This window comes from Micropterus salmoides, unplaced genomic scaffold, assembly GCF_014851395.1.
Source record: "Micropterus salmoides isolate LMB-PRFRI ecotype aquatic unplaced genomic scaffold, ASM1485139v1 Ms_hic_scaffold_7, whole genome shotgun sequence".
Taxonomy (NCBI): domain Eukaryota; kingdom Metazoa; phylum Chordata; class Actinopteri; order Centrarchiformes; family Centrarchidae; genus Micropterus; species Micropterus salmoides.
The window spans coordinates 24359863-24384826 of record NW_024044459.1 but is presented as its reverse complement, the minus strand read 5'-3'; the positions used below and the strand labels follow the sequence as shown (position 1 = coordinate 24384826).

At 39.2% G+C, this 24964-nt stretch overlaps 4 protein-coding genes across 11 annotated transcripts in view; 2 read left to right on the top strand and 2 right to left on the bottom strand.

Annotated features, from left to right (window-relative positions):
* Positions 1-172: 172 nt before the first annotated feature.
* On the bottom strand, positions 173-8076 carry mob1a (MOB kinase activator 1A). Its single transcript, XM_038702997.1, has 6 exons — positions 7897-8076; positions 6990-7156; positions 5782-5875; positions 4692-4825; positions 3179-3342; positions 173-2238 (listed from the first exon to the last, which is right to left on the bottom strand). Exons 1-6 carry the CDS (start codon positions 7908-7910, stop codon positions 2161-2163), a joined length of 651 nt encoding a protein of 216 aa, XP_038558925.1. The 5' UTR covers positions 7911-8076; the 3' UTR covers positions 173-2160.
* A 1248-nt stretch (positions 8077-9324) lies between these two features.
* Positions 9325-13702, top strand: mthfd2 (methylenetetrahydrofolate dehydrogenase (NADP+ dependent) 2, methenyltetrahydrofolate cyclohydrolase). The gene is made up of 8 exons (XM_038702996.1): positions 9325-9497; positions 11351-11535; positions 11657-11779; positions 12174-12326; positions 12416-12523; positions 12616-12708; positions 12834-12959; positions 13057-13702. Exons 1-8 carry the CDS (start codon positions 9418-9420, stop codon positions 13203-13205), a joined length of 1017 nt encoding a protein of 338 aa, XP_038558924.1. The 5' UTR covers positions 9325-9417; the 3' UTR covers positions 13206-13702.
* A 2266-nt stretch (positions 13703-15968) lies between these two features.
* Positions 15969-18806, top strand: arl6ip4 (ADP-ribosylation factor-like 6 interacting protein 4). Its single transcript, XM_038702995.1, has 5 exons — positions 15969-16237; positions 16324-16644; positions 17664-17781; positions 18037-18106; positions 18196-18806. The coding sequence occupies exons 1-5, from the start codon at positions 16081-16083 to the stop codon at positions 18250-18252; spliced, it is 723 nt and encodes a 240-aa protein (XP_038558923.1). The 5' UTR covers positions 15969-16080; the 3' UTR covers positions 18253-18806.
* A 687-nt stretch (positions 18807-19493) lies between these two features.
* LOC119891383 (membrane-associated phosphatidylinositol transfer protein 2-like) overlaps positions 19494-24964 on the bottom strand; it is a 46595-nt gene continuing 41124 nt past the window's right edge. For all 8 annotated transcript variants that reach the window (XM_038702994.1, XM_038702986.1, XM_038702989.1 and 5 more), the window contains 4 exons: positions 23496-23645; positions 23186-23366; positions 22836-22964; positions 19494-22574 (listed from right to left, as the gene is read on the bottom strand). In XM_038702994.1, the coding sequence (XP_038558922.1) occupies positions 22206-22574; positions 22836-22964; positions 23186-23366; positions 23496-23645 (829 nt within the window). In that variant the 3' untranslated portion in view covers positions 19494-22205. The remainder of the gene's footprint in view (positions 22575-22835; positions 22965-23185; positions 23367-23495; positions 23646-24964) is intronic.

The window sequence follows — 24964 nt, the reverse complement described above, 5'->3', positions numbered from 1 at the left end:
CCCAGGTTCAATCCCCCACTGTCACCCATCCACTAATGTGTCCCTGAGCAAGACGCTTAACCCCTCGTTGCTCCAAAGGCGTGGGACCTCTGACATGTATAGCAATTAAAAAGTCGCTTTGGATAAAAGCGTCAGCTAAATGAATAAATGTAAAATGAAAATAAACACAGCATTGACCTTTCAGTGTTTATTGAGTTCTACCAATACTGTCATATCAGACATTTTCACTTTTGTAAGGCACACTTTTGTTCTAATAAAACACTGATTTTATTTACATCAAATGTTCGGACGCAGTACATACATCCTCACACCTCCTCCAGGCCAAAATGACCACCCAATGATTGGACCATTGTTGTAAATATATAAAACTTTTAATTCATTTCAAAGCCCTTATTTGAAAATGTAAAGTCAACCATTTATTTTACAATGTAATATGAAATGCAACTCCATGCCAGAAGTTTTTTTTAAAAAAGCAATACATTTAAAAAAAAATGTGACCAGCTTAAAAAAAAGGATTAGTTATATATTCAAATAACATCTTTAAAATAACTCTGTCTTGCAAACTATATTGATATGCCTGTAAATTATTAACTTAATGGTTGCTGGCTTGATTTTTCCTCACAAGCAACTGTAGGGCATAAAAGTGGATAAATTGTAGTTAAAGTGAATACATCATGTTTTTTTCACATTGTTGAAAGGCTTTCAATTTCTTAAAAAGCGGTACATTAATAAAATGAGTGTTCATTTTGCACCCAATCACATTGGTTTGTTCCTGGTGATGTGTCAAGTTATCTAACAGCTCTTAATTGGATACATGATTGTCTGATATGAATTTAGGTCCAAAAATGAAGAAGGTTATTGACCAATTCCCTTGCTCAAAAGTTTGCCAGACAAAACATTCATGAGGAATACTAGCTGCATTCGTTTGTGGAAGGATGGCAGTACAAACAGCCCCGCTGTTGTTGCCAGAGTTAAGCGCAGGAAATGACCATGGCACATGCACCAAGATTAACAGAGACAATGTGGTAAAACTATGTATATCTTATGCCACTCATCATTGTTGTGCACAGGTGCAAGTTTGTTTTTTTTCAATCCAGGGAGGCAAATATTTAGTAAAGTACCAGCATTAAAAGATCAAATACGCAGGGTTCCACAATGAATCTGCACCACAGAAATGAACTTAAATGACAGTAAAACCAAAAATTCACATTAGACTATTTTTGCTGACAGGATGATTTCTACTATAAAACTACGTTATGAGACCATGATTATAAAAGCTTTAAATGGCTATTAAAAATACTTATCAAGCAGATTAATTGTAGCCCTGTAAGCACCATATCTCGCATTTTACTTTAGTTAAGAAAATAGCTGAAAAATGTGCTAAACACAATATTGCATGACCAAACTGAAACATCTAGGATGCAGTCGATGGTGGTGCCTTTTGTGGGGCAAGAACAAAGGCATTTCACAATTGTCTATCACTGCATGTCAAGGAACATGTCATCAGGAAGCAGGTTAGCTTACGTGGGTTATCAGATACACAACCAGCTTGTGACAGAGAGCTATATACCGGTAGATGACAGCTTTTGTACGGTCCTCACACGTCCACCAAAACGGCTGCTTCATGTCACTACTTTTGCCATCTTTCACACTACAGACATTGAAAAAAAAAAAAAAAAAAAAGCTAAGATTGGGATATTTGGTTAGTCACCGTAATTTCAATAGCTAAAAGTTAACAGAAAATACATTGCCTATTAATAACTAGAACGTGTTTAGACAATCAAAAGTCTATACCAACTTCTGAAAGAGAAAAAAAAAAAAAAACCTGGTTTTCACTTTAACTTCCAAATGTCCTTGGTCCAATATAACATTCAGTAGGTTGCTCTGACAGAGTCGTTAACCACAGTCCTGTGAAAAAATATTCTTTCTACACTACACAATTTAAATGATCTTGAGTGGCAAAATGGAAAAAAAGCCTCAAAGACAGTATAAAAAAAACAGAAGGAATAAAAGGAAAACGTACAGTACAAACATTTGGGAAATGAAAAGAAGAAGGCACAGATTTTAAGAGTTGAGACTAGAAGTCGTAGAGGTAGCAGAGGCAACAGAGAGGGAGCAAAGGAGAAAAAGAAACAAAAAGGGTAATGTGTGATGAAATGTCTATCTGTCCTTGGATCCAAGCTTCTCGATCAAGTCCTGCAGGGGAGCAAGCTCTCGCCTGTCGATAAGGTTGAACTCCTACGGGGGAAAAAAACATATAAAATCAGATTGATTATTTAAGTTTGTTTAAATTTGTAAATTAAAACAGCCTGCATGACAACTTATTGCAGCCTAGAGTGCTGTGGTCCTGTATAAAAATAGGACAAGTCGCAGTAGCATGTTTAAAGGCCCTAATACAATACTTAACACTCAATGCAGTTAAAATACAATACGGTATGTTAGTGTAACTTAGTACTTCAGATTGAATTTAATTTATCACGCTTAAAATCATCCTGACATGTCAAATTCTCCTAAGCCCCTCCTGGGTTCATCTGTTGTTTCAAGTAATGACTTTGGCTTTCATGCACAAGTGCCTGTTATAAAAAAAGCCATGTAGACTTTGTTAAACATGATAGGACTGTTGCACATAGAGCCTCAATGCTTAAATAATAATTGGCATCTGGCATAGACAAGACTGGGCATCACAGGATGTTGTGTATGATGTATGAAACAAGAGATTAACATGTCTTGTTATCTTGCACAGAGGGAGAGCGGTTTGTTCATTTCAATGCTGGATCCATATCGAGCTACTATAACTAAAGTGTAACTTGTAAAAGGTCTCATCAGCTGCTCCCGAGCTGATCAAGGAGCAGCATTTAAAAAGGTTCAGGTTTGACTGGTTTGCACACTGTCTGCACATTTTGTATTCTGTAAGGTTGTTGTCATCTTGTGGATACTTTTACCAGTATGACTGCTTTTAGTCACACTTGAGCCATATAGAAAATCTCACAGACATGTTACTAGTTTCTCAGCAGGCAGATTGCAAAGGAAGCTTTTATACAAAAATGACTCGGTACTCCTTTTCAACAACATAGCAAAATGACAACAACATGCTAAATTGGCATATGGAATCCAGTCTGAATGGGGCTTCAGATACACCGCAGTGATTAGACCCCACATTGTAGCAAGATAATCTCACCTGAACAAAGAAAATGAAGTGCTTGAAGGAGGTGTTGAGGTGGGCCTCCTCCTGCAGCTGCATCACAGAGTCAAAATGTTGGTGGTAGATGTGAGCGTAAACCCTGAACAGACGCTTCAGGATGGTTTTGGCCACAGACATGAAGTTCTTCGGAAAGGGAACTCCTGTGGGACAGAAGGTGGTGGAAAATGCTAATGTCAAGAGAAGAACGTGCACGGTTTAAACCTCTTCCACTAAGCCTTTTCAACCTACATCATAGTGAGACTAAAGTTTATTAAGGTGCTGTACTTTCAGCTCATTTGCCTCATCAAAGTTGACACAAATTTACAAATAAAATGTACACGGCATGCATGGTGCAGCACAGTCGGACAGTTTTACCTGGACAGTGTCATTTTTTTGCAACGTTTCCTTTGAAATGAAACAATGTCTATCAGATTTAAAGCTTACTTTCAGTTTTATTATGATGTTGGAAATCTCACATAAAGTGAGAACTGTAGACCTTTTATACGCTGTCCTCCAATGTCAGGGGACCAAATGATTTTCAACTACATAAACAAAGTCAAAACCTTTGGCATTTTGTAGCAAATATTTTGCCGGATATCTCTGTCTGACATCTATTACCCACAGATTGCAGTCACCTTCACTTCATAACACACTGTTATTTTTATTTTATTTTACATTTATTTAACCAGGTAGGCCAGTCGAGAACAGATTCGCACATATAACGGTGATCTGGTCAAGATGAAGCAAAGTCGTGCAGTCAAACATGTAGTTTCCTATGATCAGTTGGACTAAAGTCAGGTGACTGACATCACGCCATCAGGATCATTGTCCTTCTGCACATGGGGGACTATCTACAAGAAGTGATGTGTGTCCTACACAATCTTCAGGATGTGATCCCCTTTAAATATCTGAAATCAGCTCATTAATCACATAATCATTGTTTCATTCCAAATCTAATACGCCAAAGAAAAGCCAAAACAATCAAATACATATCACTGTCCTAATCCTTTCAGCTCTGGAAGTGCACAGCCTAAGAACCTGTAGCGACAGGTTTAATGTCTCGTCTTTGTACTTGATGAGTCAAACATGGATTGTACACATTTCCTCGAAGAAAATACACCGTCTATGTTCACCAGAGCAGAACATATACCGGCATATCAAATGACAAACCTATGAGAGTCCAGACTGATGGACAATGAAAGAAGGAAAGAAAGCACACAAAGTAAACTTAACTCCCAAAGGGTAAAAGTTAGGAAAAGAGAACTTGCCTGAGGAAAGGTAATATCAAAATGAAATAATGTATGTAGTCGCTTGGTCTACTGGAGAACAATGTGACTACAGCCTGTTTGGTGATGTTTGGAGATGAGCTCTACTGACAGAAAAGCTGCTGGATGATTCAGAGGTACGTAATACACTAATGTAAAAAGGTGAAACTACAACTAAAATCATCACAGAAAAGTTTGTTTGCCAAACTGCTGAAAATGATAAATCTTTCCTCATCAAACCTCACCTATCTTGGAGGGGAAAAGTGTCTCATCGTCCAGTTGATCCTGCACCCAGGTCATCAGGTAGTCGATGTACTTGGGCGCGGAGCATTTGATAGGCTTCTTAATATTGGTGCCATCAGCCCAGTGATACTCATATCTACAAAGAAAGAACAAAATAAATCGGCATCTTCAATAGTTAGACGTACGTAGGAGAGATGGAGGCTCTACATGACATGCACTCATTCTGCCTTTCTGTCAGGACATGAAATTATCATTGGGTAGTAGATAAGCTAAAAAAAAAGCAGGGGGAAATGCAAAAGTATGCTATGATGGAGGCTATGTCAACAGGAAGTGAACCCCGGCCTCTTCCTCCTGATTAAGAGACTGAACACAGACAGACTTGGCAGGAGAGGGGATAGAGGAAGTGCCAAATCTAGATAGCTTCTACAGGGACCACATGCAAAATTTAATTCCTGTTTTCCTCATGTGATAATTCAGGTGACGTATTTCAATTTAAATTACTTTAACTGTCTCAACCATTCAAAACCTGAATTAAAATAAATATATTCATCATGGCTAGAACACTAAAACAAGTAAGGAGTGTTTCTCATAGCTCTTAAAGACAGTAACATGCAATCCCTAAATATTGTTAAATCCTGGTTCTCTTCTGTTAGTAATGCTTGACTGCCTTTCATAACAAATGTTTTGTAAAATCATATTACTGAAGGAGTGTTATGAAGGCCTGTACCACTGTTCATGTTTTCAAATGTTCTTCAAAGTGCTCGAGCTTTGTGTGATGCATCTCGTGTCTCGGCCAACTCATGTGAAGTTTCCCGTTTCCAAAAATGCATACATCAGACTAAACGCTTCCCTTGTTTCAATGACACTTGTCGAATTACATTTAGCCAATTTTGACAGGTTCACTCCATACAGAAAGGAACATTTTAGCTAAGATTATATGTTACATGTTAAATTACATCCATATATAACACCTTTACAAATCTTTAAGTAAACCTTCTGACTAAAATTAGAAAAAATAAACTATTGGAAGCCCTGTACTCAGCCCTGTAAACAGCTGCATGCATTAAAAAAAAGGACACTGTTGGCGGTTACCTTGGTCCCGCAGACATAACAGAGCAGCTGGTCTCAGTGCAGAACTCAGTAATGGTGCCATACAGCATGTTGATCTGGTTGAAGAAATCTACCGCTGGAAGAAAGGGTTCATTTTAAGAAATGTTCATGCTCGTAACAATAAACTAAAGAGTGTCACTTTGCTATACATACAGTGGTTTTATCTAGTCTTTTTATACAACATAGTCTGTGACCTGCATTTTTAGAAAAATTTCTACTGCCATAAATTAGTGTTTAGTAAGGAATCTAGTGGTTTTCTCTCAATGTAGAATTAATGATGTGAAATGTCATATATGACCACATTTTTGCATTTCCTGTGTGTTTGCTGCATTCTTATACAGATAACAGGATTCTTATCCAAACCATATTACCAACAATATTTTTTCCAGCCTTTATTTTTTTGTTTCAAATAATTCTGTTGTTACCACTGCTTACTTCACAAACAGTCTTAATTAGTTATTTAATTGCACCAATATCTGGCATTTTTCGGCCAATACCTCAAACGCCGGTATACAAAAAGTATCTGCAGACACATCTGCAGGCAGCCTTGGTCAGTGTGACTGCTGTGGAACGATGTTAGCGCTCCCCCTTGTGAGTCATGGGATGGTGGTGAAAAAGTGAATTTTGAGCCCTAACTTTCCTCAGTCACCATCGCCTTTGTAAATGTTAACACGTCTCCCATCTTAAAAGGTGGTAAAACTAATCTAAAACATTACTGGCTAGTGTTAAATATATATTGGTATTGCGGAGAATAATGCAGTTGAATGACGTCCCATCTGACAAACTGTACCCCTTTCTCCCTTAAACACCAGTCATGTTCTACATCAGATCCCAAGGTATTTTTCTATTTCATTAATTTAATAAAATCCATCTATAACAACATGTTACTGGCTAAGATAACCATGTATATTAGATTATACTCTGTATGGTGAACTTTTCTTTGTTTTGATATCGGCCATTGGCCGTCCTGCTCACTAAATGTCATCATCGGCCATTGAAAAACCTCATATCAGTCAACCATTAACCTTAATCTTAATTGTGTGTGTGTTGGACCATACTTTTCTTCTTTTACCATTTGGGGATGTGTTCAACCTCTGTACAAGCATACTTTAAGTTGAGAAATGTAAAATGTTAGTTTCTGCACCAAGTGATGTTTTCTATAAATAGGTTTGTTGTATTCATCAACTCACTGTTGACAGCAATCCACTCATTGAGATCCTCTCCCTCAGGCAACATGACAGCCTGTCTCAAGTTTCCACTGCCCAGGGTTGCCTCAGCGTGTTTCAGCAGCTCATACTGGTGGGAGCCCTCTGGGATGTTCTTCTTCGGCTTGAAGGTCTTGGATGAGCGACTGCCACTAGAAGGAAACAAACGTGCAGCTAAGCAACTGTCTGTACTGTGACATTATTAGGCTGTGTGGGAGTAGATGCACCCCTTGGGCCTTCACATGTGAGAATCCTTCCTGTCTGGTATGCGCGATCAGCAGCTGCTGCAGGAAGACATTATGGTGAACATCTATGAACGTGATGCTCAAGCGATACTCGCTGACACATCCGTCATGGTACCATGTTTTGGCTGGTTTTCAGCGTGACAGACGCATGAATGTGCAATCTGTGTAATGTAAACTTGGTGCAACAGACAGGAAATGCGACCGTATCACACGGTCACTGTAAACAACGCAACACTTAATTACATTGCTCGACGTTTTAGCAACGTCGGATAGCAAAGCTGTGGATTATTACTAATACATGTCTAGTCTTATCTGAATAACTACATTGAAACGTGAAAATCTTGCAGTGAATCACCAGGATAGCAAAGTTACAACATTGTAAAAAAAAAAAAGTTGTAGTTGTCGAGAGCTGGGAACCTAAAAATAAACACAGCTCACAGATAATTTTACGTCGACGAATGATAACCATATGTAAGAAAATGCAGTTTAAGTGGACTACAGTGCAGTTATTTAGCTGGTTTGTTTTCTGTAACGGTGTCTTATTTTTGACACCAGTTCCTTCCCTTGGAGGAACTTCGTAGAAGCGTAGCTAACGTTAACCGCAAGCTCGGGCTGAAACTCAGCAAGCGACAGCTAACTTTACTTACAACAGGAAGCTCATCTTGGCGGAGCAGTCGTCGGAGAGCCTCGATTACAACTCCTAACTCTGGTTTAGCGGACAGAAATTAGTCTTAAAACCAGACACTTGGAACCGCTTCTCAGCGATGCCTGCTAACACTTAGGCTAACATGAACTGCACCCAGAGTGGCTCTTCCTCTATCGGCTCTCTGTAGCAGCCCGATGGGCAGACTGTCGCCCCCTGCCGGCAGCATGTCGCTACTACAACTCTCCACATGGGGCTGTAACTAAATCTATAATTTTGGGTCAGACAATATACCATTTAGCTAATTTAATCTAGGAACATTCAGACACACATTTTTTTCATACTGAAACCACCGTTGTAATATGTATTCTTGCAACAAAAAACAGAATTTTTGATGTAAGTGCTTCTGAGCCCAAATCTATTCATAGACTGGGAGCAACTCTATGGATAAATACCCTTAAAACTTCCATTAATAGCCCAGGTTTTTATTTGCTTAAATCAGTGAACTCCCGCTGCTTATATTTGGGACAGGTGTCTTCCTTACTATGCTGGTAAATCTGAATGAATAGCACTTTCGTGCTTGTTGCATTGTTTCCTTAAAATGAACTAAACAATTGAATTGTGGAGAATCTAACTGATCTAAAGATATAGCATGTCCACATAGACAAAAGTTTAAACGTTTATATTGGTATGCACAATCTAAGCATCTTAGAACTAGCTCAAGGAGGTGACCCAGTGGGCTTTAAGGGGTTTTATACATACAAAGAACTTCCCTAAAAACCAGACCAGGCTTCTAATTGAGACGTGCCTTTATGTGTCAAAACGTGTGGCCACACCAGGCCAGTAAAAGTAACGGGTGTCTAAGACTGAAGTTTTGAACCTGAATGTTTTTACTTTTGACACTTCAAGTATATTTTGCTGACAGTATTTCTGTACTTATGCTTAAGTAAAATATCTGAATAATTCTCAGATTCTTAGTATCTCCAAACAATTAAGTACTTGTACTCATTGTACAATACAATTCTGATTTGTACTTTACTTGAGCATTTCAATTTAATCGACCTAAACTTCACTACTAGTAAGATACATTTAAGAGAGATATATTGTTCTTTTTATACCTCTGCATTTATTTTTACAAGTAACGTTACTTAAAAAATGAAAATGTTACTGTCTGCACAATAACTAGTTTTACTTTATTAAAGTATTTTAAGCTGATAACATTTAAAATACATTTTACTTTTTGTTTTTTTACAACTGATAGAATATTAAATGAAAATGTACTTTTGTTATTTGACTCAGATCTTCCTTCCTCCTTTGGGCACAGCTGATTTCGCTGGAAACAGTATTATCTTTGCTTTAGAGGCGTGGCAGCAGATAACTGTGACGCAGGGACCATGCGTAAAGGGGGAAGGGCTTTAAGGTCTGCCCCTCTTCCTCCTTCACAGACTCATCGCTCTGTCAGCCCTGTGGCGGTGCTGTGTTTCGTAACGAGCCGTGGTGTCTCTTCTCCTCTCAGCCGGTCAGAATGGCAGCGGTCAGGACTCTCAGGAAACTGTGCCAACACTCCCAGCATCAAGTCTGTAAACTGCACCTGTCCGCCTCGAGGTGAGTGCGAACACCAGCTCTGAAACCTGGTTTAGTTTGGGTTACCTTTAACACCACTTTTACTACATGTTCGGCGCCCTTCTGTCCAAAATGTTAAGATCCGTCACTTTAATACATTTATTTATTGGCCGGTCTTCTGTACATGTTGTGTGTACATGGATCAGGTCGTGCGTTTTTTCATTATTTGAGCTAAATGTCCGCTGTTAGTCAAATTTTGGTGCGCCCCTAGTGTCATGCCGGTAACATTGCAGGGACAGGCTGGCTGATGAAATCGGTCTGAGTGCTTGCACCCTTTGGCTTCAGGAGCCAGGTTTCAGCTGGAGACCGGGGTGTGGGTCTGATGCACACAATGAGGAGAGATGCATATGCATTAAGGCCATTGTGTCCTGGAACAAGCAATCATTTTAAATAGCAGAAATAACTGATGGTAAATTGTCTCCGGGAGGACATGCCATCATACAGATGGGAAATTAGCAGCCTGTGCAGGTAATGTTATTGATTTGAAACCTGCTGAGTGCAGCATGACTGAGATAGATGTAATGAACTAATGTTGCACACATGCCTTAACAATTCAAACCTCGTGTGGCCCCTGCTCATGATCTGCAGCTCCAGAGGCACATGATAAATAATTTGAAACCTATGCAATGCATTAGTTATTGCTATATATCACAACATAGATACAACTTTAAATTCTTCATACATTAGATCTCGTAGAATCATATTATTTTGAGACAACAGCAAGGCTCTTTTATTTACATAAAACATTTTCTTACACATATACTCTACAGGCAATTAACGTGAAGTAACGTGAACCAAAGAGTATAAAAAGACAACTCTCTGAGGTAGGTCTCACTTAACAGGGGCTATTCAACATGGCTATGCGGCCATACATTTGAAAAGAGGGGTTTCCTCTTCAGTAGACCGGCTTTGTATTTAAACTTGTATGAGGTTGAAAAGCAGTTTGCTGCCCTGTAATCTTGACACCTTTTCTCTGGGACCTGGTACTCTTGCTCCATGGCCCCACCCCCATTTTGCCCAAAGATGTAATACTTTTCTGTGAGGTTTAATTAGTTTTGGCAGGGTAAAAGGGAAGTTACATCACTGTGGATGGCTCATTACTCCTCAGTTATTAGTTACAATTATCTGTTGTTATATAATGGATAACCGTTTTGCCGCTTTTGAAGTTTGGACAAAGCAGCAGGAAAGTTCAACCCCGTTCGGGTTTTCAGTTTTGACCATCAGATGCCTCTAACTGGACTTGGCTCGGATAAAGCTGCCCTCCTTTGAGTTCTACCAATTTACACCATCTCTGAGATTTAAAATACTGTAACACTTATATAGCATATGGCACCGGCAGGTGGAGACATGCTGTGTCTAATTTTAGAGGCTTGAATTGGTGCTTGTCCAGGCTGAATGGTTGAGATTGATTACAGGTTTCTGGTGACAAAACTGAGCCCTGTTTAATGGCAATCGAAGAAACCATGTCCAGTAGAAAGGGTTTGCATTAGTACAGTAAAGATTATTCATAAAGAATGTCAAATTATTATCCTAGTTTACTTTCTTTATATAGTTTTAATTACTTTTTTGTAACATGGGATCATATTAAATAAGACAATTTTCAATAAAGCTCACTTGTGTTGGACACTTGTTATCAATTTTGACATATGTACTAAACAAGTATGTAATTTATTGAAACAATAATTAATAGTGAATAAAATAGTTAATTGCACTAGATTGAGTGACAAATTTACTTAATTTTTTTGTCTGAATAACAGCAGAATCACAGCTTGTTAAAATGTAAGTTGTTGACTGTTTGCCTTCTGACTCCGTTGTTTTTACTTGCCAACTCTCAGACAGGAGGCGGTGGTCATCTCAGGAAAGAAACTAGCACGGCAGATTCGGGAGGAGGCCCGGGTCGACGTGGAGAAATGGGTTTCGGCTGGCCACAGGAGACCCCATCTGAGTGTGGTTCTGGTAGGAGACAACCCAGCCAGTCACTCCTACGTCCTGAATAAGACTCGAGCTGCAGCTGATGTCGGTAAGAAAAAACACCCACAGTCCTCTTACGTACGTGTAAACACAATTGTTCTACGATAAAATAACTAAAGAGCAAATGCTGGCCTGTGATTTTAGTTGTTTTTCACTTCATCCTCCCACAGGAATCTCTAGTGAGACAATTCTCAAGCATTCAGACATCAGTGAGGAGGAGTTATTGGACCTGATCTACAAACTCAACACAGACCATTGTGTGGACGGCCTGCTGGTCCAGCTGCCTTTGCCAGGTACAGAGAAACTAGAATAGTGCAATATAAAGTTTGATGATGAGTTTAGAGAATCATACATTGGTGCAGTGGCTGCTTTGTGCCATGGTATGTGTGTGTGACATTGCTGATATGACAACCAAGTGCAAGTATCAGTCAGGGTGTGTTGGCAGCACATTATATTATTTATATATATATATATATATATATATATATATATATATATATATATATATATATATATATATATATATATATATTATACACAACCTGCACACTCTCACTGTTAGGATTTTCTTTTATTGGTAAAGGCGAAACACCTACATATGCTTAAATAAGTTGCTTTTGAAACCTTGAACCAAACCTTTGAGATCTAGTTGTCCTTGACTGCAACTTGTCTTTTGTTTTCTGACAGACCACATTGATGAGCGCACAATCTGTAACGCTGTTTCCCCTGCGAAGGACGTGGACGGCTTCCACGTAGTCAATGTGGGTCGCATGTGCCTGGATCAGTCCACCATGCTTCCTGCCACCCCCTGGGGAGTCTGGGAAATTATTAAACGCACAGGTAACAGGAGTGACCACTTGCTTCCTCTTGGGGCTGAAATGCTGCTCAACAAACCATCTAAACTAACTATCCGGATCCTCGTCTTCCAGGTATTCCTACTCTTGGGAAGAATGTTGTGGTCGCAGGACGCTCCAAGAATGTGGGCATGCCCATCGCCATGTTACTGCATACAGACGGCCGTCATGAGAGGCCTGGAGGTTGGTTATAGTGCATGTGGGTTTATCTGTGTGTTTAAAGACAAGAGGGTTTAAGTATATGATATAAGTACTAAAAGTTATTTTTGTTGCAGGTGACGCCACGGTCACCATTTCTCACCGTTACACTCCAAAGGAGCAACTTCGCCAACACACTAAAATCGCTGATATCATCGTGGCTGCTGCAGGTTTGTGTCACTACTTGTTTTCCTGTATCTGACCATGACTGACCTGTTTACATCTGGTGTTTCTTTAGCAGATATTTATTTCCTGTTGTCTAACTGTACTGTGTATGTGTTAACTGAACTATCAGGGATTCCAAACCTCATTACCGCCGACATGATCAAAGAGGGAGCCGCGGTGATTGACGTCGGAATTAACAGAGTGCAGGACCCAGTCACTGGAAAGAGCAGACTGGTTGGGGATGTGGATTTTGAAGGTAAGGGTGGACGGCGAGCACGACTGTATGTTTCTGCATGGACGTCCTTGGTGTCTTTGGTTTCTGTAACGTTGTTCCTTTTTCTGTCTATACTCAGGCGTGAGGCAGAAGGCAGGCTTCATCACACCAGTACCTGGAGGTGTGGGACCCATGACTGTGGCAATGCTCATGAAGAACACTATCAAAGCAGCGAAGAACGTTCTGCTGTTCCCCCCAGAGAGGGTCCGCATGGCAGCTGCGTCCTAATGGGCCGAAGAAAAGCAACAGTGACACATTCCAGCCCCTTCAACACCGCCACCCCAATCATTTTTTACTTGGAGCGACCCGACGAGCTCCCTTTGCACACGGACTGGAAAGATGATAGCTTTAAGGCTCTCTTCCCGCTGACAGCCCAGCCAGTCCAGCCATTTGAGACTGTTACATTCACTCATGCAGCTGCGTGTTTAATGTAACAGGGTTTTTAAAGTATTTATCATTTGTGATGTATTTCTGTGGAGTTTTGGAGTTTTAAGGAATCTTGAAAGATTGTTTTATTTATTACTTACAGTGACAGACTATTTAAACAATAAATGGAAGTAGAATATTTCACTCGAAGCTAGTAAGCAGTTAATGCAGAGCAAGTGAGCCTAACGTGAGGGCTAACGTCATCAGGAACAAGTGTGTTTATCAATATACAAGCTTTAAAGATTCACAATTGCCTTTTGTAAAAACGTTTAAATAAATATTAAGAATATGTTCTCACATTGGTGCTTTCTGTACACAGATGGTCTCTTCCTTTACAGTGAAGAACACTGACCACGATTTTGTACTCTCATTACAGTATCAGATTCACGTTAATGCGCTTGTTCCAAATATAACTCACTTCTCAGGCAGTATCATTAAAAGGAAACTGCCTCTTAGCAGCGATATTAAATAACCACTTATTCCTGTCTTCACCCTCTCATCCAACTTTCTGTATTTGGCATGACAAAGACATCGTAACCACCACAGATCTGAGTCTGGAGTCTCTCAGCCAGATATGAACGTTCTGGGTCTCACTTTTTATACTTTCTTCATACCAGGCGTTTTATTTTACACCAATATCACAACTCACTTTCTCTTTACACCTCTTTAAAAAAACATTCTCCACATTTATATCTTGCCATTCCTTTAACTCACTGACCCAACTTTACATGACACGGGAGCAAGAGACTGGGACAACAATACTCAATGATCAATGTGACCTGAAAAACCCTTCACACACAAAGGGTCAGATTCTCCCACAGACTTTATGTAATTTGTTGATAAGACCTGGTGGCCTTTTTTTAAGGTTATCTTAATGTTGTCCTCATTCAACCTGATGATAAGTAGCTGAGCTGGCCCCTAAAATTATTTTTCTTCCTTTCATTTTTTTCTTTCGGTGCTATGGGAGGTATCGCAGGTTTTTAGGGAGGACCTATTGGGGGCACCAGGTGGTGTGGTTTGTGTGGGGTCATTGAGTTCACAGGTTTTTCTTTGGATCTCTACATGAGATTAAATACATTGGATGGGCCTGTGCAGTGTGCTGAATTTGACTTTCCTTGCCTAATTGAAGATATTAAAAGCAGAAGGAAGATTAAGGGGACATCTTTATATGTTATGTATTTTGCATACAAAACAACCAAATGGGCTGGTAAGGTAACATTGCTGTTTGAGATCCCTTTAAACAAAGCAAGTGTGGTGAATGAAAGAGTTCCTTATCACATTGTATAAGTTTAAGGATTTAAGAAATGAAAGTATCCAGTATTTTACAAATCATATCATTAAAATAAAAAGACATAAAAAATAACAAATGCTTTTGTCCTTTTTCTTCTTATGACCTCAACAATAAAATGCTGCCTACATGTTAATGCATCTGTAATAATAATCCAATGAGATAACACTCATAAAGAGGCCATTCCGCATGAGTATGTTTACTTTTCACACTTTTCTGATAATACTTCTGTACTTTCATTTGTAGTGTACATTTACAAAATTATTACGTGTAACAAAGTAAATGTACACAATTGTATTGATACTTTTATTAAGTAATTCTGAGTACTTTACTTCTTACCCTTGATAAAAAAAAATCTAAGTGGTAACCAGTAGTGAAGTAAGTAGATATTTTAGTTAAATAATAGTAGCTTTACCACAGTGTATAAATACACAGTGTAAGTCATGCATTCAAAATGTTACTTAAGTAGCAATACTTGCATCATAAAGTTTCAGCATTAAAAACATACTTAAAGAACAAAAAGTAAAAATATTCATTATGCAGAATGGCCCATTTCAGAAGAAGGTATATTATATTATTTAATTAACAAATACATTAACATGTATATGACCTTAATGCTGCAGCTAATAAGCGTGGTTCTGCTGGTTCTACTATATGTACGCTGCTGGGTAGCTTGTAAATTACACCAAGGGATAGTAGTCTTAGTAGTAGTCAATAGTCTTATCTTAACCTACAATAATACATCATAACTTACTGGTTGATTATATTTTGTATTATTAATCTGAATTTGCAAAGTAACTACTTACTAAAATAAAATAAAAATAAATGTAGTGGAGAATGTTTGGCTCTTGAATGTAGAAATAGATGTATAAATTAGTAGAAAATGGAATATACTCAGTACCTCATAATTGTACAATACTTGAGTATACGTACTTAGTTACTCCACTGGGCATCTTGAAAACGTGTTCATATGTTGGGTGACTAAAGCAGTGGTTCTCAAACGATTTCACGTCAAGGATCCCTAAACTGGCACAATTTAGACCAAGGACCCCCATTTAATAAGCTTTTGTTCAAGGATCGCCGATCTGATAGGATTTTGGCTTTTAGATGTTTTTTTACAGAAATAGTCATAATTCTGTCATTGTGTTACTTATGAATGAAATCATAGTGAAAAAAATCCCCTTTTTGCTGGGGTCCCCCTGGAACTCCCCCAAACCACTGAACTAAAGTAGGAACTAGGAACCTTACTAATGTCTTTCCCGCCGCAGACGGAAGGGATTTGAAGACGACCGCACTTCCGTAAACGACTTCTATGGCTGCAGCAACACACTGGCTCCGTTTATATGATCTCCAGCCAGGTGTGTTTACCCTCGATTTGTTGCCTCTGTGATGGATCGCAGCAGATCAGCTGACAGAGCTGGCAGAGAGAAAAAACACGAGAAGAAGAAGAAACGGAGACGCTCCTCTTCTTCTTCATCGTCATCGTCTTCCTCCTCCAGCAGCCGGAGTCGAAGCAGATCAAAGAAAGCATCGTACAAGAGTCGAGGTTGGGAGTTTAAAAATTAAATTAGCACGCTTTGAAACCAACGGAAGTCTTATTATCAAAGAACACCTTCTCTGTTTCTCCCTCAGATGTGAAAACACAAAGGAAGAAGCGCAGAAGAAGCTCCTCTTCTTCTTCTTCGTCCACCTCTTCATCATCGTCGTCTTCATCCTCGTCGAGCGATGAGAAGACAAAGAGGAGGAAAAGCAAAGCCAAGAAAAAGAAGCCCAAGAAGAAAAAGGCGAAGCTGAAGAAACAGAGGAAAAAGGAAAAGAAGAAGAAAGAGAAGCTGAAGAAGAAGGAGAAGAAGAAAGCAGGGGTGGCGTTGTCCAGTCCTCCAGCAGCAGAGAAACCTCCATCTTTCCTGGAGGTGTGGCAGAGTGATGAGGGGGCAGTGGAGCTCGGGCCTGGTGGGTCATAACATTACTTATGTCTTTGTAATTTTACAGTATCACACATTTGAATACACCATTGGCTGTTTTTTAAATGAGGTAGAAGAAGAAGTAATTAGGCAAAAATAACAAACTTTCTGGCTTCTCCCTGTGCTTCTTTTCTCTGTTTTATATCACTATAAATTGAATTTCAATGAGTTTTGGACTCCTTCGGTTTTCCTAAAACCTAAGACATTCCCCGGACATTTTCAAGTCTAAACGATTTATTAATAATTAAAATAATAGTTGCTGATAGAACAGATCAAAGACTGTTCATGGTATATGGACTTGTACAGAATATCACAGTATCAATAAACACATCCATTTTATTAGGTACACCTGTACAGTCTAATGCAAACCAATACAACAGTTTTGCAGTAAAGTCAACTTTTATTATGCTTATAATGTTCAGTTTTTGTTGACACTGTCATGGAGGCATTAGTGATGATGTTGTACGGGACTCCATTATATTCAGAGGTGTTTCTAATATCCCTCCCTTATCATGTTTGTAAAAAGGGAAAGAATAAAAAACTTCAGTATAATGTAGTCCAATACAAAACCACCTTTAACTATGACCTCAGTAATAAACATTGCATTTCCACATTTCAAAAAATGTAAACAAGCTGAATATTTATCAGATTCGTAAAGATATTTGTTATGGCTGAGCTGTTGTCTCGGACTGCTTTAGGTTGTACAGGTGTACCTAATTAATGGACCACTGACTGTACATCATGAGATAGAAATCTTTGGGAATTCAATAGAGAAACTGTTGACAAATAATATAACCAGAGAGTAATGTCTGTTTTTGGCTAATTGAGCAAATTAAATCCCTGAACATTTAACATACTTTCAGACAAAAATGTATTTCCAATATTGGCCGCAGTGACCTAATACCACACAACCACATATTTCAAAACAAGAATTAACCATTGTTGGTCAGAAATTTCCCAAAGCATACAAATCATATTATGTGCATTGTACCCTCTTTTCCTCTGCAGTGATGACCGATGAACAGAAGGCCCGACTCTCCACTAAGAGGCCCCTCACCAAAGAGGAGTACGAGGCCAGGCAGAGCGTGATCCGCAGGGTGGTGGACCCAGAAACAGGACGCACCAGGTAAGCCAGAGCTACAGAGTAAATGCTACTAGTTTACAATCTACAACAGGTGAGTGTAAAAGAGCAGTTAACATTCACAGGATGATCAAACACTCTACTTCCTTCTCAGAAGCGCTATAACATTTTAGGTGGTTGCTACTGTAAGGTGCACACACAGGCTTTTACACAAATTTACTAACAAACTGTTGTATAATGAGCTCTACAGCTCAGGATTTTTTATGCTAAAAATGCTAACGTCTGTGTGTTTGTTTCCAGATTGGTGAGAGGAGAAGGAGAGATCATAGAGGAGATAGTCAGTCGAGAAAAACACAAAGACATCAACAAGGTACAGGAGAAAGTTTCGGTTAGAACTTTGTGAAATAAAACATAAGAGTTTCCCTTTTATCTAACAGCGAACTTCCATTCATCCCATAGCAAGCCACCAAGGGAGATGGGAATGCTTTCCAGAGGAAACTGGGAATCAACAAGTAGAAGATGCTGTGATCTGCTGCAATAAGCTGAATTTTATATGATGATATAATGAACAGTTGCCTGTGATTTAACCGTATGGGGGTGAAGGTACAGAATTATCAGGGCATGTACTTTTGATGTACACTAATGATTTTAATCCAGGTCAAAACCAGTATCTCCTATTGATTTGCCTTATTAAATCTATGCTGATAACAGAGGAGATATAAAAAGAAGCAGATGAGTTAGTGAGCCACTTGAATGTTTTGAGTCAACTGACCTCTGCAAAAAAAGACCTATGTGAGGAAGATGTCCCAAATAGTTTGCACATACGATGTACGTTTACGCTGATTTATTTTGTAAATCATTATTTTATAATTATTTTCCTGAATGCACTGCAAGTCAGTTTTTGTACAACGATATGAAGAAGAGATACAACTGTTCAGTATCCTACTTCTGCAAACATTTTTTTTAGTTTGGCTACGTACTCTACACCCACTCACATCAATGTCTTCCCACCTTTACATCTCACATTTTGTTTCTTTTTGGTTCTCTGAATAAATCTGCATTCAAGTAAACTGCCATGAATTCTCCTACATTTGAATAATCCCCGTTCTCTGAAGAGACTATCCTTGTCGTTGAGCTGAACCATGTGAAAAAAGGCCAAAATTACTTAGTAGTTCTTTATATGTTCTTTATACACTGTACATAAAAACACAAGGGAATGGATAAAATGAAGTTATCCAAACCTACAAGATACACACGCTGTACAATGAAAATATTTACCAAGGTATGTTGTTTGTGTGTGTATATACAGCCTATGAACGTTAACTGTTGGCGTAACAGTTGTGGCATTGCATTAACCCAGGGAACAGAGCTAGAGACAGTGATGGATTGCCTAATTTTGGTGAAATATGTCAAATAGATTTCTCCTTTCACATTTCCTTTAAAGTGAAAACAAGCCAAAGCCTTTTAAGAAAATATGGCCTTTTCCTATTTCCACAAAGTAAAGTCTACATAAACAGTCTTATCTTTTTCCGTTAAGTCAATTCGGGAGTGAGCAGCATTCTTTTAGGCCTCGCAACACAATGCTCAATGTAAGGCAGAAAAGGGAAATGTAAGGCCTCTGGTAATGCGTGTGTCAGTAGCAGAATCAAAGCGATTGTCTGCCCAGAGGTATCCAAACTTCACAGATAACTTGCTGCTACTTCTTTATATTCTCTGGATTTTAATATCAAAGCGATTCAGATCTCTGAGGACAGGAATATGGTTGAGTAGGTGCCAACTTTAGTTGAATGCATGTTTTCCAGCGTTCCCTGTACTTTTTTTGTATTTATTATCAATACACAGTCAGCCATTCTTTAATCAGCAGCTTTTGAAAGAGTTGTATATATGGCTTCAAGATGAATCTCTGAAATGGTCAAAATGCAGAGGGACAGTAGTAAAGTATGTAATTACACCTTTCTTCACCAGAATAGCTGGAAACAGTACTGAAGTTAAGAAGGTAAGAAGGTTACGGGTACTTATGCATTGGGATGTACACTCGGTTATCTAGAATGAAGTCTACCCCCATCTATACAAAAGGGGTGAACAAAATATTAAAAACACCTCCCAGTATTACACAGTACAATTCTACAGTACCACAGATTAAAGCCTCGAAAATGACCATCAAGTTAAACCTCTGTAAAACAGTTGAAACTAAAACTGAACATTATAACCTTCACAAAAGGTGAATGTGTTGCACGTCTGCATTATTTGTTTTTAGAGAGGTGGACCTAATAAACTTGCAGCTGATTTCTGGGTCACTAAATGTAAGTGACTTTATCCTGTATGTGCTGGAATGTTAACATCAAAGAAAGTTAAGGAGGAGACCACAGGAGAAACCCTACTGTAATATTCCACACCATTATCAAGTCGATGGCACTTTCTTGTGAAAACTCTCTACTTTTTTAAAAATGGACTACAAATGTTGCATGTATGCCTGTGCTAAGTGCTAAGATGTGTTCAGATTCCCCCTGCAATTTGACATCTGTAGAATGTGTGCGTGTTGAACTGATTGTCAACGCACTGTGACATTCCCTCAACAGTCTGTTTGATCTTGTGGTGTGGTTGTGTAATATTGCACTCTTCCCATTACATTTTAGTCCATATTGGTCCATTGCACTCATCTGTATACTGTACATGCCTAGTAGAGGGACAAATAAACATCCTTTGAATGAATAAATCACACATTTTTACCCATTTCAGAAATAAATTGCGAACAGCATAAAGCAAGTCTTAGCTCCGTGTTCCTACTTCTGACAGCATATTGTACAGAATTTACAATTTGCAGATTATTCTCCCTCTAAAGGAGCAGCAGAACAGAGAAAAGAGCCTTTAACCTAAGGAGGATTATCTATGAGCACATTCAACGCCTCATTTACAGCTTAGAGATAACCAGAATGAAGCCATATCCCAAATTTCCAAAATAGATAATAACAAAACGTACAATATATGACACAAGATAGCAGTTCTCTTGATACAATTCTGGTGATCTGCAAGATAAAATAATAAAAATACAATACTGTGCCAGGCAAATACCTCTTTTGAGTTTTGGCTGCTGCAACTGAAGTTTGAAGGAGAAAAAAACACAGCTAAAGTAATTTTAAAACACATTTTGTTCACAAAATCAATACATTTTAAAATATCTATCATCTTAAATAGCAATAATTATCATGATCAATCAATAAAGTGTATCCTGAATGAGGTGGAGTAAAGAAGACACTTGAAACTGGTCTTCAGTGGACCAGATACCAGATCTGCACTGTAATATAACAATTATGTACAATGCCTTGTGAAGGCATTCAACTACAAACTGCACAATCTGTTCCATTTTTACACAGGAGACCGTCAGCATTTCTTCTCTGTTCATGTACAGTATATCATTCTATACTGTTTACTTTGGCACATTAACCATACAGTAGGAGTTTTCCCTTTAGCTGGGTCATACATTACAGATTCAAGAAGGTACAGTAGGTGCAGTATGGTGAGATGTAATGAAATGCTATAAAAACCCAGGAAGCTGCAACCATAATTAAAGGGTAATTTCGCAGTTTGCTTCATGCGACATTTGGATGGTTCTTTGGTCTGAGGGACGACTAGAAAACAAGCAAAACTGGACTGTAATGGTTTGGTGAAACGTTTTTTAGTAAATGCTGTTTGTACATGCTATAGAAGTACCTCTTGATCAAATAATTTCAAGTTGGCCTACCGAATGACACATTTAAAAAAAAAGTTGAGAAATTATGCTTTTCCTAAAAAATTCGAACAAACATTTTGGGTAAACGTTCATGTTTGTTTGGTCACACCGAGAAAAGAAATACATTCAATCCAGTTTTACCTGATTCTCAGCTCTGCTCCCAGACGTGAACATATCAGATTTTATCACATAAAAAGGACATAGCTTTAAAACTATTAGACACAAAGTTGCTCTCTATAGTAATTGTGCTTGCAGTAGCAACAGTAGTCAGTTACAGTGCAGTATCAGCACTTGGACCTGATACAGGCTGTCTGTAACCACTTTGTGTTGTTTGTATACAGCATGGGGTTGCTTGTATGTGTACCCATCTCCAATCTAAAAGCCTGTTGTAGGAGGAAACCTTGTATTCAAGGCTGATAAATATTTACTAAACAGTAGAAACAGTCTGGATTCCTTCAGTATAAGCTATATCTATTTATATGCATGTTCCTGTTTCAGGAAGATGCTTCTTGAAATGCCTGTTGAGTTGTGTGTGTCTGTTTTATAATAAATATAGCCAGAGCTTCTGTCCATAAATGTGTTGAGTGAGACTGGCGTTTGTTTTATAAAGAGTGGTTAGTAGCACCTGTTATTTTCATTGTGGTATTTACCCATCAGGTGCAAGCCAACTGTTTCATTTATCTTTGTCAAGAGTCTCTTCCTCAGCACTGTCTTTTCAAGTGACATTGTCTCCCTATTCTCATTTGGGGCTGAGAACGCCTGGTTCCAGCTTGGTGCTGCTGCTGCGGCCCCAGCAGCTGGCTGTGATGCTCATGCTGCGCTGTGCTGCTCCCTGGCTGTAGCTGTGAGCGCACTCCAGCCGCTCACCATCTGATTGGCTCTGCGTGCGTTCTGGCCTGTTGTGTATGCTGCCTGTTGGGGAGCTGGGGGCTGGTTGGGAGGAGATGGTGCGCAGCAGGTGGTTCCTTTTCCTCAGGAAGTCACTGTTCGCACCCAAGCCGAAGCTGCCTTTACGTAGCACCATCCGTGCAGTGCTGGACTTAGCCGGCCGAGAACGGTGGTTGTATTCCAACTGGGACAAATGAGCCGCATATCCCTCTGTTATGAACTGTTGAGAGAGGACCAGAGCAGAGCCACACTGTCAGCAACAAAGAATCTGAGATTCTGGTTCAGTTAATTAATATTTTTTCATTCAGTTAAATTAGTTATTCATTAGAGTGACAGTATTAGACCCAGCCAGTGTAAATCATTCTCATCAGGGTTTGGGTATTTACTTTAGAGTCCTTTAAATAAGTAAAAGGGATATTAATTTGAAAAACAAGATCAATTCCTGAAGTTATGCGTAAAAAAAAAAAAAATCAAACTGTACCTGGCACTGGTGCTGCATCTTCTTAGAGGGTCTGCCGACAATGAATATTTGGGAGGAGGGGAGGCCAATGGAGGTGTAGACTGAGATGTCTTTGGTTGATCCATAGCCGGCGAAAATCTTCATGTGAGCCTACAATCAGTCAAATGAACAAGAGCGCTGTTTGGCACTGTGTATTTTTCTAAAAAACTGAGTTAATAATGATAATACAATTGCAGCACTGTAGCTTTTGTTTTCTTCTAAAAATACATTCCTTATTAATTCCACAAAGCTTACAACTACACATACACAAACTGCGGTACATATAAAACTGCCCCCCCCCACCCCCAATCCTCCCTTCCTCCCAGTCTGACCTCGGTCAGGGTCTTGAGGAAGTTGGCCTTGTGTCTGAGTGGGTCGTGGACCAGGCCGTCACAGAAGCAGACAATGCCATGAGGGAAGTTGTGTTGAGACAACCAAGCAACTACCCGCTGCTTCTGCATGTCTGGTCGTCCTGTCACATAGATGATCAAATAGCCCAAATCCTGCCAGTGCCTGCAATGTGGAGGATCAGAAGAACAGATTTAAGAAATAAATAACAATGGCACATGCAAACATGCTGCAGCCTGAAAAAGACTCTTGTTTTAAATCCAAGAAAACAGAAAAAGAAGAGCAGCTAGATACCTGACAACATCAACTGCTCCTGCCCGCACTTTGGGATCACTGCCCATGATTGACACACTGGCGGCAAATGACCCGTCGATGCTGAATACCACAAACTCTGTGCCACGTGGGATAATTGTTAGGTAGCTGTCTGCAAATGTGTGGTCGCCCCTGGGGAATGAAAAGAACAACAGAAAGTAAGAAAATGGAGAAAGACGAAGACCAAGTGAAAATGTTCTCTTGACTTTTCCCTTGAGGATTCTTTTAACTAACAACAGTTGAACATGTAAAAGAGTTATCATGTTGGGGACACAGAACGTTTATACAACATAACAACAGCAGCACGTGAATACAAGACCAACAAAACCTCTAAATCCCGACAAATCCTGGGGGGAAATGTTAGCACAATATTGGCTAGACAAGACATATTTTAGATGTTATTTTGATCTCATTTGTTTTACATTTAAGGTATTAAAAATAATTTACTAAATCAATCACAAACAAGGTATTTGAGGGTTTGGCACCTTTCTATTTTGATGTATGAATATGATATTTGTCCATAATTTGAACTAGATTAGCCAAATAAGATACACTATATGGACAAAAGTACATATTACACCTACCGGAGCTTTTATGGCCCATTCTGAATCCATAGGCATTAATATGGATATAACAGCTTCCACATCTGGCTGTCTATTGGAATTTTTTTACCCATTCATCCAGAAGAGCATTTGTGAGGTCTGAGGCAGATGTTGGACAAGAGGGCCTGACTCACAATCTCAGTTTTAGTTTATCCAATGGGTATTCGACAGGGTTGCAGTGGGGGCTCTCTGTGAACCAGTCAAGTTCTTCCACACCAAACTCATCCAACCATGCCTGTATGGACCTTGCTTTGTGCACTGGGGCACAGTCATGCTAGAACAGAAAAGGGCCTTCGCCAAACTGTTCCCACAAAGTTGCAAGCATAGAATTTTCCAGAATGTCTTGGCAAGCTGAGGCAATAACATTTCCCTTCAGTGGAACTAAGGAGAGTAGGCCAACCACGGAAAAACAACCCTTATGACTGTACCATGCTCTGATTCAGTGAGCTCTCTGTCCCATTCTTTCACAAATGTTTGTGTAGGCAGACTGCATGGCTAGGTGCTTGATTTTACATACCTGTGGCAATGGGACTGAATGAAACACCTGAATTCAATTATTAAGAGGTGTGTCCCAATCATTTTGTCCATATAGTGTATTTTAGATGGAAGATAGAAGTATAGAAGTGGCTGAACTCTTTTTAGGTGCTTTGGTTTCAGGGTCTTGCCACTTCGCATGCTGGCTCACTGTCATGGCTTACTGGGACACACTAGAACAGAGCCATTCTTTCTCTCAAGTCAAAATGTCTGCTGGGAAAATGGCACACTGAAAATGTCTATGAAGATTCTCAGTCATCCAAGTCATAGTTATCAAACGAAGTCAAGGGCAACTTTGCGACAGTTGTTACATTC

Excerpts from the sequence above, each read along its gene's own strand:
- mthfd2 (XM_038702996.1), top strand. The coding sequence starts at position 9,418 with ATGGCAGCGGTCAGGACTCTCAGGAAACTGTGCCAACACTCCCAGCAT. Across the intron at positions 11,780-12,173 it reads GGTCCAGCTGCCTTTGCCAG|ACCACATTGATGAGCGCACA; the intron begins GTACAGAGAAAC and ends GTTTTCTGACAG. Across the intron at positions 12,327-12,415 it reads GGAAATTATTAAACGCACAG|GTATTCCTACTCTTGGGAAG; the intron begins GTAACAGGAGTG and ends CTCGTCTTCCAG.
- arl6ip4 (XM_038702995.1), top strand. The coding sequence starts at position 16,081 with ATGGATCGCAGCAGATCAGCTGACAGAGCTGGCAGAGAGAAAAAACAC. Across the intron at positions 17,782-18,036 it reads CCAGAAACAGGACGCACCAG|ATTGGTGAGAGGAGAAGGAG; the intron begins GTAAGCCAGAGC and ends GTTTGTTTCCAG. Across the intron at positions 18,107-18,195 it reads AACACAAAGACATCAACAAG|CAAGCCACCAAGGGAGATGG; the intron begins GTACAGGAGAAA and ends TTCATCCCATAG.
- mob1a (XM_038702997.1), bottom strand. Across the intron at positions 5,876-6,989 it reads TGAGTGGATTGCTGTCAACA|CGGTAGATTTCTTCAACCAG; the intron begins GTGAGTTGATGA and ends CCTTTCTTCCAG. Across the intron at positions 4,826-5,781 it reads GTTATGTCTGCGGGACCAAG|ATATGAGTATCACTGGGCTG; the intron begins GTAACCGCCAAC and ends CTTTCTTTGTAG.